Source organism: Tamandua tetradactyla, chromosome 7, assembly GCF_023851605.1.
Source record: "Tamandua tetradactyla isolate mTamTet1 chromosome 7, mTamTet1.pri, whole genome shotgun sequence".
Lineage (NCBI taxonomy): Eukaryota > Metazoa > Chordata > Mammalia > Pilosa > Myrmecophagidae > Tamandua > Tamandua tetradactyla.
Window position 1 is genome coordinate 6110820 of NC_135333.1, and position 17593 is coordinate 6128412.

General features: G+C 33.6%; 1 protein-coding gene and 1 pseudogene across 7 annotated transcripts in view; one reads left to right on the forward strand and one right to left on the reverse strand.

The window, feature by feature from the left end:
• LYST (lysosomal trafficking regulator) overlaps positions 1 to 17593 on the reverse strand; it is a 248660-nt gene that overhangs the window by 69738 nt on the left and 161329 nt on the right. For all 7 annotated transcript variants that reach the window (XM_077168415.1, XM_077168413.1, XM_077168412.1 and 4 more), the window contains 7 exons: positions 13104 to 13280; positions 11550 to 11626; positions 11222 to 11410; positions 10380 to 10525; positions 10199 to 10295; positions 9186 to 9247; positions 7700 to 7755 (listed from right to left, as the gene is read on the reverse strand). In XM_077168415.1, the coding sequence (XP_077024530.1) occupies positions 7700 to 7755; positions 9186 to 9247; positions 10199 to 10295; positions 10380 to 10525; positions 11222 to 11410; positions 11550 to 11626; positions 13104 to 13280 (804 nt within the window). The remainder of the gene's footprint in view (positions 1 to 7699; positions 7756 to 9185; positions 9248 to 10198; positions 10296 to 10379; positions 10526 to 11221; positions 11411 to 11549; positions 11627 to 13103; positions 13281 to 17593) is intronic.
• On the forward strand, positions 11764 to 12149 carry LOC143690786 (small ribosomal subunit protein uS17m pseudogene; annotated as a pseudogene).

Here is a 17593-nt window from a genome sequence, read left to right on the forward strand (position 1 = left end):
AATGACATACAGGAGCTGAAACAATTAATTCAGAATGTATGAACAGACATGGAAAACCTCATCAAAAACCAAATCAACGAATTGAGGGAGGATATAAAGAAGGCAAGGAAAGAACAAAAAGAAGAAACTGAAAGTCTGAAAAAAAATCACAGAACTTATGGGAATAAAAGACACAGTAGAAGAGAGGAAAAAAACAATGGAAACCTACAATGGTAGATTTTGAGAGACAGAACATAGGATTTCTGAACTGGAGGACAGAACATCTGAAATCCGACAAGAAACAGAAATTATAGGAAAAAAAAAGGAAAAATATGAGCAGGGACTCAGGGAATTGAAAGACAATATGAAGCGCACGAATATACGTGTTGTGGGTGTCCCAGAAGGAGAAGAGAAGGGAAAAGGAGGAAAAAAACTAATGGAGGAAATTCTCACTGAAAATTTCCCAACTCTTATGAAAGACTTAAAATTACAGATCCAAGAAGTGCAGCGTACCCCAAAGAGAATAGATCCAAACAGACATACTCCAAGACATTTAATAATCAGAATGTCAGAGGTCAAAGAGAAAGAGAGAATCTTGAAAGCAGCAAGAGAAAAGCAATCCATCACATACAAGGGAAGCCCAATAAGACTATGCGCAGATCTCTCAGCAGAAACCATGGAGGTGAGAAGACAGTGGGATAATATATTTAAATTATTAAAAGAGAAAAATTGCCAACCAAGAATTCTATATCCAGCAAAATTGGTCTTCAAAAATGAGGGAGAAATTAAAACATTTTCAGACAAAAAATCACTGAGAGAATTTGTGACCAAGAGACCAGCTCTGCAAAAAATACTAAAGGGAACACTAGAGACAGATACAAAGACAGAAGAGAGAGGTGTGGAGAAGAGTGTAGAAAGGAAGACTATGAGTAAAGGTAAAAGGAAGGAAAATTAGATATGACATATAAAATCCAGAAGGCAAAATAGTAGAAGAAAGTACTACCCATGCAGTAATAACACTGAATGGTAATGGATTAAACTCTCCAATCAAAAGACATAGTCTGGCAGAATGGATTAAAAAACAGGACCCATCTATATGCTGTCTCTACTCAAAGGACACGAGGCCAAGGACACAAATGGACATTTACACGCCAGTGTTTATAGCAGCATTATTAACAATTACCAAGAGATGGAAACAGCCAAAATGTCCATCAACATACAGTTGGCTAAACAAACTGTGACATTTACATAAGATAGAATATTATGCAGCTGTAAGACAGAATAAAGTTATGAAGTATGTAACAACATGATTGGACCTTAAGGACATTATGCTGAGTGTGATTTGCCAGAAACAAAAGGACCAATACTGTATGGTCTCACTGATATGCACTGACATTAGTGAATAATCTTGGAATATTTCCTTGGTAAGAGAGACCATCAGGAGATAGAAATAGGGTAAGATATTGGGTAATTGGAGCTGAAGGGACACAGATTGTGCAACAGGACTGAATATAAAAACTCAGAAATGGACAGCACAATATTACCTAACTGTAATACAATTATGTTAAAACACTGAATGAAGCTGCATATGAGAACGATAGAGGGAGGAGGGCTGGGGCATAAATGAAATCACAAAGAAAGATAGATGATAAAGATTGAGATGGTGTAATCTAGGAATGCCTAGAGTGTATAATGATAGTGACTAAATGTACAAATTTAAAAAATGTTTTTGCATGAGGAAGAACAAAAGAATGTCATTACTGCAGTGTGCTGAAAATAGATGGTACTTAATATTTTTAAATTTCAACTAATGTGTGAGAGTAAAGCAAAAAATGTCTATTTGGTACAAATCTATACTTTGACTAGTGCATCTCCTAATATAACTTATGTAGATAGTTGATTGAACACCTTAAGTACATGGAACTTTGTATAGGACATGAGATTTTGTTGGTTTGTCCAGGTGATGCCCTGATGAATCCTAGAGTGATTTGATCAGTGAGTGTAAAAGTATTTGCAAAGTCCCCTTCGGGGAATGGTGAGAATGGGGGAAAACTCAACTTCCCCAAGTTGAATTCTTGATACTCTCACAAGCAGTGTGGACAACCAAAGCTATAGGCTGAGCCCCCAGTCTTGGGGTTTGTTCATATGAAACTTAACCCCACAGGGGATAGGTCAAGGCTACTTAAAATTAAGCCTAAGAGTCACCCCCAAGAGAACCTCTTTTGTTGCTCAGATGTGGCCTCTCTCTCCAGCCAACACAGCAAGCAGACTCACCACCCTCCCCCTGTCTACATGGGACATGACTACCAGGGGTGTGGATCTTCCTGGCAGTGTGGGACAGAAATCCCAGAATGAGCTGAGATTCAGCATCAAGGGATTGAGAAAAACTCTAGAATGAGCTGAGACCCAGCATCAAGGGATTGAGAAAACCTTCTCGACCAAAACAGGAAAGAGTGAAATGAGACAACGTGTCAATGGCTGAGAGATTCCAAACAGAGTTGAGAGGTTATCCTGGAGGTTATTCTTATGCATTAAGTAGATATCACCTTGTTATCCAAGATGTAATGGAGAAGCTGGAGGGAACTGCCTGAAAATGTAAAGCTGTGTTCCAGTAGCCATGTTTCTTGATGATGATTGTATAATGATATAGCTTTCACAATGTGACTGTGTAATTATGAAAACCTTGTGTCTGATGCTCCTTTTATCTACCTTGTCAACAGATAAGAGGAACATATGGAATAAAAATAAATAATAAGGGGAACAAATGTTAAAATAGATTTAGTTTGAAATGCTAGTGATCAATGAAAGGGATCAGTAAGGGGTATGGCCTGTAACATTTTTTTTTTCTGTTTGTTATATTTTTCTGTTGTCTTTTTTATTTCTTTTTCTGAATTGATGCTAATGTTCTGGGAAATGATCATGATGATGAATATGCAACTATGTGATGATATTGTGAATTGCTGAGTGTATGTGTTGGGAATGTTTGTTTCTTGTGATTTTTTTTAATTACTAAAATTAAAAAAAAATTTTAAAAAAAGTGAATAGAGCCTAAGAAACCTGTAGGACACCATCAAACATACTAATATATACATTATTGGAGTCCCAGAAGAAGAAATATGAGAGAATGAGAATAGGGCAGAAAAAGTATTTGAATAAATAACGACAGAAAGCTTCCCAAATTTAACAAAAGACGTGGATAGACACATCCAAGAGTCACAATGAATCGCAGCACGTAAAACCTGAAGTTAACCATACCCAGACACATTATAATCACACTGTTGAATTCAAAGGATAAAGAGAGAATCTTGAAACCTGCAAGAGAGAAGCAACATTTCATGTACAAGGGAACTTCAATAAGAGTAAATACCAATTTCTCATCAGAAACCATGGAAGCAATAAGATGAAATATTTAAGGTGCTGAAAGAAAAATAATTCCCAATGAGGAATTTTATATCCAGTAAAACTATTTTTCAAAAATGAGGGAGAAATTAAGACATTCTCAGGTAACCCAAAGATGAGGGAGTTAGTTACCATTAGACTTGCCCTACAAGCATACTAAAGGGAATTCTTCAGATTAAAAGAAAGAACACTAGAAAGTAGACAGAGCAGCATAAAGAAATAAAGGTCTCTGGTAAAGGTAGCCATACAGGTCTTTATAAATTAGTACTATTGTATGTATTTATGTTTTTTTTTACTTCACTTTTTACTTCTCACAGGTTCTAAAATGCAAAATGCATAAAGTAATGATAAATCTGTGGTTTGGACACACAATGTATAAAGACATAGCTTGTACGAACAAGATAAAAATGGAAGACATCCATTTTTGGGTACAGGGAAACTGGATATGTATGCTACTGAAGTTATTAGCTGGTATAAAATAAACAAGACTGTTATAGATTAGGGTATGAATTTTAATCATGTAGTAACTACACAAAAAAAAAGGAAAAAAATATACAGAAGGAAATAAGATGGGTCCCAAAATGTTTCACTACCAAGGCCAAAGAAATACAAAAGTAAGCAGTAATGGGCTGCTTAAAAAAGGGCTAAAAAAGCTATGAGATTTTAAAAACTAAATAGTAAAATGGCAGAAGAAAGCTCTGAATTAACAGTATTAATTTTAGATATAAATGGATTAAACCACCCAGTCAAAGGGCAGAGATCTGCAGAATGGCAAAGAAAGCATGATATAAGAATATGCTGTTTACAAGAGATTCAACTTAAATTTAAAGAACAAATAGGTTGAAAATAAAAGGATAGAAAAAATACTGCATGGAAACAGTAACAAAAAGAGCTGGTGTGGCTATACTAATATGGATACACTAGACTATAAGTTAAAAATCTTAAAAGGTACAAAGAAGGACACTATACACTGACAAAAGGGCCAATTCAATAAGAAGATAGAACAATTATAAAAATATATGCACCTAACAGCAGACTCGCAAAATATAGGAAGCAAATATTTACAGATATGAAGGGAGATACAGACAGGTTTACATTAACAGTAGCAGACTTCAGTATAACACTTTCCATAATGGGCAGAACATCTAGGCAGAAGATCAACAAGGAAATAGAAGACTTGTACAACACCATAAACCAAGTAGACCAAGCAGAGGTATATGAAACACTTCCCCCATCAGGAGCAGAATACACATTCTTCCCTAGTGCACACGGATCATTCTCCAGAAGACAACACATTAGGTCACAAAATAAGTCTCAATAAATTAAAAATGTTGACATTGTAAAATGTATCTTCTCCAATCAGAGTGGAATGAAGTTAGAAATCAATAATAGAGGGTAAACAGATATATGGAAGTCAAACAATACACTTAAGCAACCAATTGGTTGAATAAAAAATCACAAAGGAAATTAGGAAATTTTTTGAGGTGAATAAAAATGAAAATACAACATACCAAAATGTACAGGATACAGCAAAGGCACTGCTAAGAGCAAAACTTATATAGCTCTAAATATTATGTTAAAAAAGAGGAACGATCTCACAAGAGAGGAACTAGAAAAAGAAAAGCAAGCTAAATGTGAAGTGAGCAGAAGGAAGGAAATAAAGATTAGAGCAGAAATAAATGAAATACAGGATAGAAAACAATAGAAAATAATTTATAAAAAGATAGTTCTTTGAAAAGAGCAATAAAGTGGATAAATCTTTGCCTAGGAAGACAAAGAAAAAGGAGGGGGCACCCAAATAACTAAATCAGAAATCAAAGAGGGATAGTACAACTGATACCATAGAAATAAAAATTATCAAGAGGATACTACGAGGGCGGGCCACGGTGGCTCAGCAGGTAAGAGTGCTTGCCTGCCATGCCCGAGGACCTGGGTTCGGTTCCCGGTGCCTGCTCATGTAAAAAAAAAAAAAAGAGGATACTATGAACAACTGTATGTCAAAAATTTAGATAACCAAGAAAAAATAGAAGAGCTCAGTGGACTAATAACAAGTAAAGAGATTGTATCAGTAATCAAAAATTTCCCAAGAAAGCAAAGTCCAGGATGGCTTCACTGGTGAATTTTACCAAACATTTAAAGAAGAATTACCACCAAACCTGCTCAAACTCTTCCAAAAGGAGGGAATACTTCCTAACTCATTCCATGAGGTCAGCATTACCCTCATGCCAAAGGCAAAGATACCACAAGAAAAGAAAACTGTACTGCAATATCCCTTATGAAAATAGATGCAAAATTCAACAAAATATGAGCAAACCAAATCCAAGAGCAAATTAAAAGAATTATATACCATGATCAAATGGGATGTATTCCAGGAATAAAAAAGTGGTTCAATATAGCAAAACCAATTAATGTAATATGCTATACTAATAGAATGAAGGGGAAAAAAACCAGATAATCAACTCAATTATTGCAGAAAATGCATTTGACAAAATCCAGCAGAAAACTAAGAATAGAAAGAAACTTCCTCAACATGATAAAGGATATATATGAAAACATCAAAATTGGTGGTGAATGACAAAACTTTTCTCTTATGATCAGAAACAAGCCAAGAAGTCCCACTTTTACCACTGCTATTCAACACAGTACTGGAAGTTCTAATCAGAGCAATTAAGCAAGCAAAAGAAATGAAAGATTTAAATTGGAAAGGAAGAAGTAAAACTTTCACTATTTGCAGGTGACGTGATCCTATAAGTGGAAAATCCTGAAAAACCACAGTAAAACCATTAGAACAAATAAATAAATTCAGCAAAGTGAAGGGGTACAAGATCGATACAAAAAAAATCAGTGGTATTTTATACACTGTTAATGAACAGTCTAAAAAAGGAAATCAAGAAAAATACTCCATTTACAATACCAACTAAAAGCTGTATGTAATCAAAACAAAAAGTAAAAAAACAAGTACACAAGAACTAAACCCTCATGTAAACTCCACACTATAGTTAATAACATAATGCTTCATCAATTGTAACAAAGGAACCACACTAATGTAAAATGTTAATAATAGGAAAACCGTGTGTGTGAGGGGCTGGTATTTGGGAGCTCTGTACTTTCTGCATGATTCTTCTGTAAAACCTATGTGCTAGTTTGAAAGGCTGTATGCACCCTAGAAAAGCCATGTTTTAATCCTAATCCCATTTCATAAAGGCAGCGTTTGTTCTAATTCCTGTTTAGTAGTGTATGTTCGAAACGTTAATTAGATTATCTCCCTGGAGATGTGACTCAATCAAGAATAGTTGTTAAGCTGGATTAGGTAGAGATGTGTCTCCACTCATTCCAGGTGGGTCTCGATTACTTCACTGGAATCCTATAAAAGAGGAAACATTTTGGAGAAAGGAGGAGATTCAGAGACAGCAGAGAAGGACAACAGAGAATGCTACAGAACCACAAAGCAGAGAGTCCACTGGCCAGCGACTTTTGGAAATGAAAAAGGAAAAACCCTCCCAGGTAGCTGGAGAGGAAGCTAGCAGATGACACTGTGTTCACCATGTGCCCTTCCAGCAGAGAGAGAAACCCTGACAGTGTTTGCTGTGTGCCTTTCCACTTGAGAGAGAAACCCTGAACTTCATCGGAAGGTATCTTTCCCTGGATGCCTTAGATTGGACATTTCTATAAATGTGCTTTAATTGGGACATTTTTCTCAGCTTTAGAATTGTAAACTAGCAACTTATTAAATTCTCCCTTTTAAAAGCCATTCTGTTTCTGGGATATTGCATTCCGGCAGCTAGCAAACTAAAACAACCTTCAACTGCTCTAATTTTTTGTAAGTCTTTTTCTGTTATTGTCTGACTAATGTTAGTCAGTTAATAAGAGTAAAAATTATGATTGTTGAACTGTGTGCCTATCATGATTAGTTAAGTTATTCAATTTTAAAATATTTTCCTTTCTTTTTGAAGACAAAGGTACTTAGTAAACTGGAAGTGGCAGGTAGTAGTTAAAAGTTGCTACTGAGGACAATGATGAGAAAAAATGGACATTAACTGAAAAATAGCAGCACTTTATAATTTGACTCATATTAACTGCTATAAGCCTTAGAAAGTAAGTTTTAGAGGAGATGGTAGTCTTTCATTAAAAGATACTAATGAAATCTCTAAAATCTTATAATCTTTTTAACCTTTAAAAAATGTTTGGAATACAGACCAATCTACACACAGGGTGACAATAACTGAACTCACAGTTTTGCTTACTTTCTGATTATACTGAATCTATACATTCGGGCAGTGTGTCTAGATTTAATTAAGTACCATCTTAAGCCTCTACTTACCGAACTTTCAACTGTATCAGAAGCATTATCTTCCACAAAATACATTCCACATTTACCTGTAGAAAATAATTTTATGTAAGTGTTTAAACTGTATGTATACTATTAACATACAGGAGTTGTAGTGGCTAAAAGCATGAACTTTGGAGTTGTCAGTCTGCCTGAATTTGAATTTAAATCCCAGCACCTACTCCTGGCACTCAATATACGTATTTTTTAATACTATCCATGAGATCTTAGGCAAATTGTTTATTCTCTTTGTATCTTAGTTTTCCTACCAAAACAAACAAGCAAGCAAACAAATTTCACAAGGTCACTGTGAGAATTAAATAAGAATATATAAAAAATGCTTAGTAGTTGTATTTGGCACTCAATGCTCAATAAATGTTGGCTTTTTATTAATATCATTTGTTATTTTTATATTACTAGCATATTGATATGCTTTATTTTTTTCACACAATAATTGAAGTTATAAACCAAATTTTCTAGCAAAAGTGGAATCCTTAATTATTTTGCTGACTGAGACACTTGACAGTGCAGAATGTGCCCTAAAAAAGTCCAAAAAATTTTCCTGATTCATAGGCTAGCTGTTGCTAAAACATCTTTCAACTTCCATGTTTCCAAATGTTAGGACCTTCCCTGTGGCACTGCCACCTAGATGCTGGTCACTCTTGAGTCCACTGTAGACCATGAGGCACCGGCATGCCTATGTCCATCCTTCTGACTAATGTAGCTCAGTCCCTACAAACTGGAAGCTCCCCTTGTTGGACACTGGAACTTGCAGTTTTAGCCTAAGCAGTGTATTCAAACAGCAGTGGCTTTCTATCTTGAGGGTATATCAGAACCATTTGTGAAGTCATGGATGGGCCTCACCCACAGAATTTCGAATCAATAGGTTTGGGCTGGGATCCAAAAGTGTGCATTTTTAAGAAGTTCCTATGTGATGTGTATGCTGCTGGTTCTGAGAGCATGATTTGAGAATGACTGGCCTATAGCACACAAATTGGTTCTTTAGGGGAACACAGACCAAGTGGTATAACTATATTCCTTCATAATTTGAGGTAAAAATTTCCCTATATAGGTCAGTCTTGGCCTTTCTCTCAGAAGCACAATTGAGAATATAAATTATGGACAATCTCAAGGTGGATAAATTTCTTATGCATAGGTATATTTAGTTAAAACAGTACACATAAGTATACCAATACATTTTCACTTTAAAAATCTAAATTACCATACAAGAAGAGGAATGATTAATAATAAAAATTTCATGAAGAGAGTTGACTTGAAAAACATTAAAGCACTATTCATGTGCTTTTCAGAAAAGAACAAAATAATCTAATTAATATATAATGGTAAGACAAAACAACTTATGTGATGTTAGAGAAAGTTGTCTGACTTAATGGAAGTATTCTTAAAAAAAAAAAGCTTTAATTATAAGTATAAAATAAGGCATGGTGCAGTATGTGTAAAATTTCAGAATTTGACTTACCTAGTAACAATTCACCAGCTGTCTCTCGAGATGGTGCAACACTGATACATCTTCGATTCACTCTGTCAAAATAGATTCAAAACTACTATGATTAAATGTTTTGAATAATTTTAGTGAGTAGCTTTATTTTATTTAGTAAAAGATTTCAGCAGAGCAGACTAGATTTTCAGTAGCATGAGATGTCTTTTCAAAACCCACATGAAAATACTATCTCATTTTTCAACATTTTTGTGGAGGAGAAAATGACTGACACTTTTAGAAAAGGCTAATAATCCCTTTAACCTCTATGCAGAATATTGGGTTTCATTTATTTACAATAATCAATATTTTATATTTTCTAGTAAATAAACAAACATTAGTTCACACCTCTGAAATTTCAAAGAAGCTTAGTGTTCTAAGAAAAACAAGACAATCAGAAATCAGAAAAATTCCCCCATTCTTTAGTCAAGATCCTTATTTTCTTTGAATTTTAATTTTTCATCTATAAAAATGCCATGATAATCACCACCACAACAATAATGGCAATACTATCAGTAATTAACCCTTTTACAACCTATTATAGGACCAATTTAATATTTTCAGCAATGTGATGATACCTTGGGTATTATTTTCCCATTTAAATAGATGAGAGAACTGAAACAGAGAGGCCTAAAACCAGACAGTAAGAGGAGGAACCAGAATTGGAAGTTTTTAATCACTACAATCTATTGCCTCTTGATGATACCACCATCAGCATTATCTATTTCACAGAGCTGTCAGGAAAGTCAACTACAAAAATATACCTATGCTATCAAGGGCCAGAGAACCATCCCTCAAGTCCAGTGAGTCCTTACTATCAAAAATATTGTTTCCTTTTGGATTTTGACCATGTAACCTGTCTCTCCTCAGTCATTTTAGGACTTTCCATAAAACCACAGCATTATCTAAAATAAATATTGCATAAACACTAAAATGAACTGTTAAAATCTTTAATTCCTTCAAGAAGAAGAAAAGGTCTCTGGATTCAAATTTACCTTATAGATTCACTTGCAGCTTTGTCTTTTACAGTAGAAGAGAAAGAAGAATGAGTTTTATCTTCAAATAGGTAAGAGAGTGGTGGTTTAACCAAGTCTATTGAGGAAAAAAATGCATATTATCTTTAATGAGCACAGTTATCTGTTATAGATATATGTTGAGTCAAGAAGCCACTATTACCCTCTGACTTTTGTCTATCCTTAAGGAGATATTTATTTGGAATAGTTAAATAACATCTCTGTAGACGTCTCCTCTCTCGATTTGGCCCTTCTGTTGGATCCAACTGCCATGAAGTTGGATAGTAGATGGGATCATACCAGACAGCTCTACAAATGAAAGTAAATCATGTTTTAAGTGGCATTCTGAAGAATTTATAGCTGAAAAAAAATCATTATAGAGATTGAATAATAAATTAGAACTGACCTATTCAGTTAAAAAATTCAGAGTTGATAAATATCCTATTCTCTTCTTCTACTTTATAAACTTTTTAAATTTAGCCTTTTATTTACCTGGGATTTATCTAAGTGTATAATGCTTAGTGTATTTTAGCAGTCCAAAGTCACACTAATCTTAACCAAATTTATATAACAATACCTTAATTTCATTATTCATGATATATCATTTTATCACATTACTGAAGACTTAGGTAGAAAAAAATACCTATTTCTCAATCATCCTGTTTCAGTGATTTCTCTATTCTTTTGCAAGTACAATACAATTGAAATTAAAGCCAATTTTATAGATTTTACTATCTAGAAGAGCTAATATCTCTTTCCCATTCTTTTATTTTTCCCAATTATAAAAAAATACTGTCATATAATTATTCAACAAGGTGAAATAAATTAAAAGGGGTTTAACAAAAAATATTTAAGCTAAAAGAAAAAATACTTAAACTAAGGAAACAACCTTATGAATGTGAATTCAGATTCTGTCTGAAAATATTGTTTATTATAAACATATAAAAAATTCATGTGTGACATCTAAATGCCCTTCCTCCTATTGGGTCCCACTATTTTACTTACCTATCATGTGTCAGTTGTTGAATAAGTTCCTGCCAATGTCTGCTGGCACTCAAATCTACTTTATACATTCCTCTTATATGCTGGATCACCTTTTTTCTCTCAATTCCTTGGGAAAGAGACACTGCCTGGGTGATATCTGCAGCTATTTTAGATATATCCTTTGATTTTGAATCTAGACGCTGAAAGAGACTACAAAAAAAAAAATAAGACTGTCCATCAGTTAAACTTATGTGGAATACCAAATGTATATCAAAACATGGTTAATTATTAAATATATATGAATCTACTGGATTCCTAAAAGACATGTCTTTCAAAAAGAATATCCTACCTTTGTTGATTATTATTAACTGTTTTCTGCCAGGTAGCTTTATTCACACCTTCTTCAGTTTCATATTTTTTTTGTTCCTAAAAGATTTAGATAATAATATATTATGTAAAACTTATTATTTCTCATTTAACATTGACATAAGCCTAACAAACTAATTTTAAAACCAAGTGGAGTGTGGGTGGATAGACTCCAACCCTGAGGTGACCAAAGCCACATGTCAACATCTCGCTCATCTATCCATGCCAAATGGATCATGGGGAAGGTGATTGAGACAGCAATGCAAAAAACTGAGAAAGTGAGAGTGACCAACTTGTTCTGGATACCTATTTATTAAAGCATTTTAATAAGTGGAAAACCTATTTCGTTCATGATGCTCTCCAGCAATGCACTGTTGGGGATATCGTGCTTCTCAAAGCACTACCTGTTCGACGAACAGAGTATTTGAGGCATGAGCTGAGATCATTTTCAAAGTGGCAAAAGTCACAAATCCAGTGATAGGAAACCCTGTGCAGGAACCACATACCTAGAGAGTTTAGTCAGTTTGGGAGCCACCCACCTAAGCAAAGTCTAAAAGAACTTAGTATCTCTTCAATGCAATAAAGGAGGATGGAAAAAAAATGGTGCCAAAGGAAAAGACTTAAAGTTTACTTTATGGAACAAGAAACTTTGCTAACTCTCATCTTAAACTGTTCACAAGCTGTTCTGCTATTTATGATGTTGCTAAAACTAGATTAGGTATCCAATATTTTATTGATAGCCCTTTCCAACATGAAAAAGTTAGAATGGCCATAGCCCAAAGCCCCTACAGAGTGAAATAGAAAGATCAAAGGTGATGGTGGAGTTATACAGAGAAGGTAGGGTTTAACAAACGAATATGATTGCTGAATCATTAAATTGGTATTTCTTTTAGCCTCCAGTGTCTTGGGGCAGCTAGAAATAAAAACCTAAAATTGTGGAATTGTAACCCATACCAAACTCTGAAATCTGTTTTACAACTAATTGTTGTGGTGCGCTTTGACATTTTCTGCATATGTTATCTTTCACAATAAAAAAAAAATTAAATAAGGAAAAACAACAAATGGACACAAGGAAAAAGTATTGTTCCCAGGAGAACAGGATATTAAAATAAACTTGCCACTAAATAACGTTACAACCACCTTTTTCCCCATACAATTTGAGACATAGAAATTAGGGTAGAATAGTTAATCAAGGTTGCCAAACCTGATGGATTTACATAGTTGCTTGTTTCCTTATTTTTCTTTTTCACTAAAAAACCCATAACTAAAGGTTTTATTCTCCAATTTGCTTATCTCCAAAACAAAAAATTCTTTCCTTTATTGATGGCTACTGATAACAGATAAGGATAACCACAGACAACAAAACTCTCCTGAAAATAATATTATTTTTCCTCATAGTAAAAAGCAATATAAAGTTAAAAAAATAGCATTTCAAGTTAATCATCACTTATATTCTATAATAAAAAGCATCTTTCATTTATTCTTTACTATATACAATGGATTCTCCTAAGAAACAATTATGGTTTCAGTGACTTACCTCTTTGATCATCTTAATAAGGTCTGATTTTGTTGATGCACTAGGAGGGATACACTTATGACCACATAGTTTTAAAGCATTCATAAGTGATTCTGCTGTGTTTAGTTCTTCTTTAGTCAATTCATCTTGGTGATTATGCATCAACTCTGACAAATACAAAACTAACTTTGCTCCATGCTTTAAAAAAAAGTAACAATTTATTTTAGTAATAAATCATTTTTATTTTTTACATTTAAATTATTTAACAATAATCAAATAAATTATATTACTAGATTTATTAAGCTATAAATTAATTCATAGCATAAATTTACTATATTTTACATTTTAAAGAGATCTCCCTTCAAAATGAAACCATTTTTAAACCTTAAGTTCCATATACATTTAAATTTAAAATTATCTGACAGGAATGCAAGTTTGTCATAAAATTGATGTTGAGTAGCTTTCTTGCTAGAACCTTGATTCAAAGAGTATTGGTAGAAGTTGAAAATCTGCTAGGAAACACAATTGCAATCTCTTTTCCTCTCTCTCTAGACACAACATGGACACATTTACCTTTAGTATAGTTTTAAAAATATTTAATTTTTTACTTATATTAGGCTAAGAAAGTATAAAAGAATGTTGGCTTAATATGTGCATGATAACTATGTATTAGCCTATACATTATTTGCTCGTTGCAAGGGGATAAGCGCAATTCACAAAGGAGCAATCTGGGGATCACTACTTTAACCTGGTGATCAACCCTAGCATCACTACTAGTGGACAGCCAGACATTACATACTTCCTGATGTGATGCAGTATGACATGTACAGTATCACCTAGACATCTTTGTTCTTGCTTAACCTGTAGATCTAATGATTTACAGGGAACATAGGAGATAAAGAGACAAGCTAAATGGCATCTTGTGGATAAATCCAGAAACTGCCCCAATCTCTTCACTAAAACAATGATATAGAAGAACAAGTTTCTACGGTATGTGTGCATTCTATGTGCATGTGTGCTTTCTGTATAGGAGAGGGGAACAATTCTAGATGTAAAGATACCTAAGAGACATATAAGCCGAATCATGTGCACAGTCCCAGTTGGATCTAGTTTGAATAAGCCAGCTATAAAAGACTATTAGAGACAACTGGAGAAATAAGACTATGTATTTAGGTATTTGATGACGTTGGAGAATTATTGTTAATTTTGTCAGGATTAGTAAGATTGATATGGTTATATTAAATAATGTCTTCAAATAACAGAATTAATAGGTAAAGTGTCAGAATGCATACAATTTGCTTTAAAATACTTCAAAAAATGTCAATATGATAAAAATATTAACAATTGTTAAATCTAGGCAGTGGTTACATGGGTATTCATTATACCATTCTTACTACTCTCTGTATATTTGAAAAATTTTATGGCAAATGGTAGTAAAAAGAAAGAGCTTTGGGAGAAAGAATTATGGAGAGGATTTGCTAAGGGAATATAGGAACAAATTTGAGATAAAAATAGGTATTTGTTTTAATCACAGAAAAACAATTTTAGGGAAAACCTGTGCTTAATGTAAGAGAATTATGTTTATTTATTTATTTTTTAATTTCTTTTTAAAGTCTGCTTAGTACAAGAAAGGTTGGTGAACTTTCCAGAGCAAAACCTATCTTGTATTAATTCGTATTAGATTATTCCTTAGAAAAAACAAAGGTAAAAACTTCAAAAAACAAGTGAGACCTTAGCATTCCTTTCTATGTGTATGTCTGCTGAAGGGCTGGTTTAGGCCACTCTCTTTTTTAAACTTTTTTTATTGAATAGTATAACATATATACAAAGCAAAGAAATAAAAAAGCAATCCTTTTTTTTTTTTTTGGTTGGGCAGACACCAGGAATCGAATCTGGGTCTCTGGCATGGCAGGCAAGAACCCTGCCTGCTGAACTACCGTGGCCTGCACTAAAAGCGATAGTTTTTAAAGCACTCTTCAAAAAGTGGTTACAGGATAAATCACAGAGTTTGTCATAGGCTACCATATGATCCTCTCATAGTTTTCCTTCTAGCTGCTCCAGAATACAGGGGGCTAAAGGGCTTTAATACTTTTTTATCATCACAATCGACTTTTTTTTCCTTCTTTTTTTGTGAACAATACATTAATACAGAAAAGCTATAAATTTCCAAGCACAGCACCACAATTAGTTGTAGAACATATTTCAGACTTTGATATGGGTTATAATTTCACAATTTTAGGTTTTGACTTCTAGCTGCTCTAAAATACTGGAGACTAAAAGAGATTATCAATTTAATGATTCAGCATTCATACTCATTGTTAAGACCTATCTTCTGTGAATAATTGCACCCTCACCTTTGATCTTTCCATACCTCTCATTGGGGTTGTTTGGGCTATGGTAATTCTAAATCTTTTATATTGGAAGGGTCTATCACTAATACGGGGTAGGGAAATGGAACTATCTGGAGAGGTCAGCCTCTCCAGAACATCTCCAGGACTTATCTGGTCCAGGGACCGACATGGAGGTTGTAGGTTTCTGGCAAGTTACTCTAGTTAGGCCACTCTTTTATGAAAAGGCCCCTATAACCAAAATTAAAGCATTACATAAGATAATGACAATTATCCTTCACAGCTCAAACCTAAAAAGAACTTTGATTCATGATTTCTAAAGAATTCCTTCCATGCTTTAGATATCACACTTGATTGGAATATATATACTAAGTATTACTTAGATATTAATTTTGCCAAGAAATTAAATATGTATATTTTGCATTTTAAAAATTTGCATTGGGCCACAGTGGCTCAGTGGCAGAGTTCCTACCCGCCATGCCAGAGACCTGGGTTCAATTCCTGGTGCCTGCCCATGTAAAAAAAAAAAAAAAGATTGCACTGATAGAAATTCCAATGCATGTTTTTATGACATTTTAAACTGTGAATATTATTAAATGTCAACAAGTGGATTTGGAAACTATTACATTTTGGGTGACATTTCAATTAACATGTTGAAGTACATCATGTCATTTCCCAAAAGCATAAGATGAACATACGCAATGGTGAAAATAGCAAAGTTTATTTTAATGCAACATTTTAAGTTAGTCAGGAGACAGCTGTTATCTGACCAAGAAAGAAAAATGAACAGATGCTCTGTGAGTAAATGCCTGAAGAGTTGGCAAATAAATAAAAATGTTAAATGCCCAGAATATACTCATATGTGTATCTTAAAGGTAATGTTCTTCATATAACTTTAAAAATATTTCAGTTTAGTATTTAGTGACATTCTAAAATCATCTTGGAAAACTATCAGAAATGTTTTTATTCATTCTGAATATATAAAGAAACATATTTTCTTAAACATGTTCCTAATATCTTATTTTACTGTCTTCTCATCAATCATTTATTAATCATATTTCTTGGGACTAAAGATGCTATTGGGGATTAATGCAAAAAAAATCCAGAAGTTTATTTTCAATTCTCAAAAAACTGATTTATGAAATAGAATCTATTAAATACGAACCTCTAGAAAATAAAAAAATGCTAAAATGTGTAAAAAATTTTTTCAATGAGAATTCTAATAAGGAAGAGTTTTGAATATACCAAAGAAAGGGAGGAGGGCTGTGAAGGAGGTAAAAGGTGTGGTGAATATATGGATATATGGACAGAATGGGTAGGCAGAAGAGAGAAGGTATTTTGTGCCAGGTGGACAACATGAATAAAATGGCATGGCCACAGGAAAACACAGGATGTGCAAGAGACAAGCATCAGACTATTTTGAAAAGAGGAAAGACTTCAGACTGGATAATTAACCAGAATAAAGCTGTAACAGTAGAAAAGAAGCCTAAAACTTAAAAAACTCAAGCAGATTACAAAAGAAATACAGCGTTTACACAGCTGTGTGCTGAGAACAATCTCTACATATTGCTATGGAGTGATCTGTAGGATAATACTGTTACAGTGAAAAAATTAAGGCTCCAAAGAGTGTAAGCATTCACTATCTTTTCTTGTGCTAAGAACACACACAACATATACATTTGTGTATCACTCTCTCTATATGTATTTGTTTATATCTTTAAAAGAAATTTATGAAAAAAGATGTTTGAATAAGGAAAGGGAAAGAATGGGTAAAGGGGAGGGTTAAAAGCTAGAACTTCTCTGAATTGTAGTGTCTCACATTTTTCATTTGGTCACCATGTAGACATTATTTTATATATCTAAAAACAAAATTAAACAAAAAACAAAGGAGATCCTAAAAATGGAAAAGTAAAAGGAAAAGAACCCAACTATATCAAGTTGGTCACATAATCAAATAGAGAAAATTATTTTAAGTACTTTTACAATAGAGATTTTTACTACTTACCCATAATGGTATTCTAAGAACATAAAGAATCACTAGGATAGCTTAAACTGCATTCAGAGGCTTGTTATTAGTGATAAAGTTGATCAGTCTATTTTGAAAATGTTATATGTGTAGAAGAACAAAACAAGCAATTATGTTAATGCTATTAGGAAGCAAGA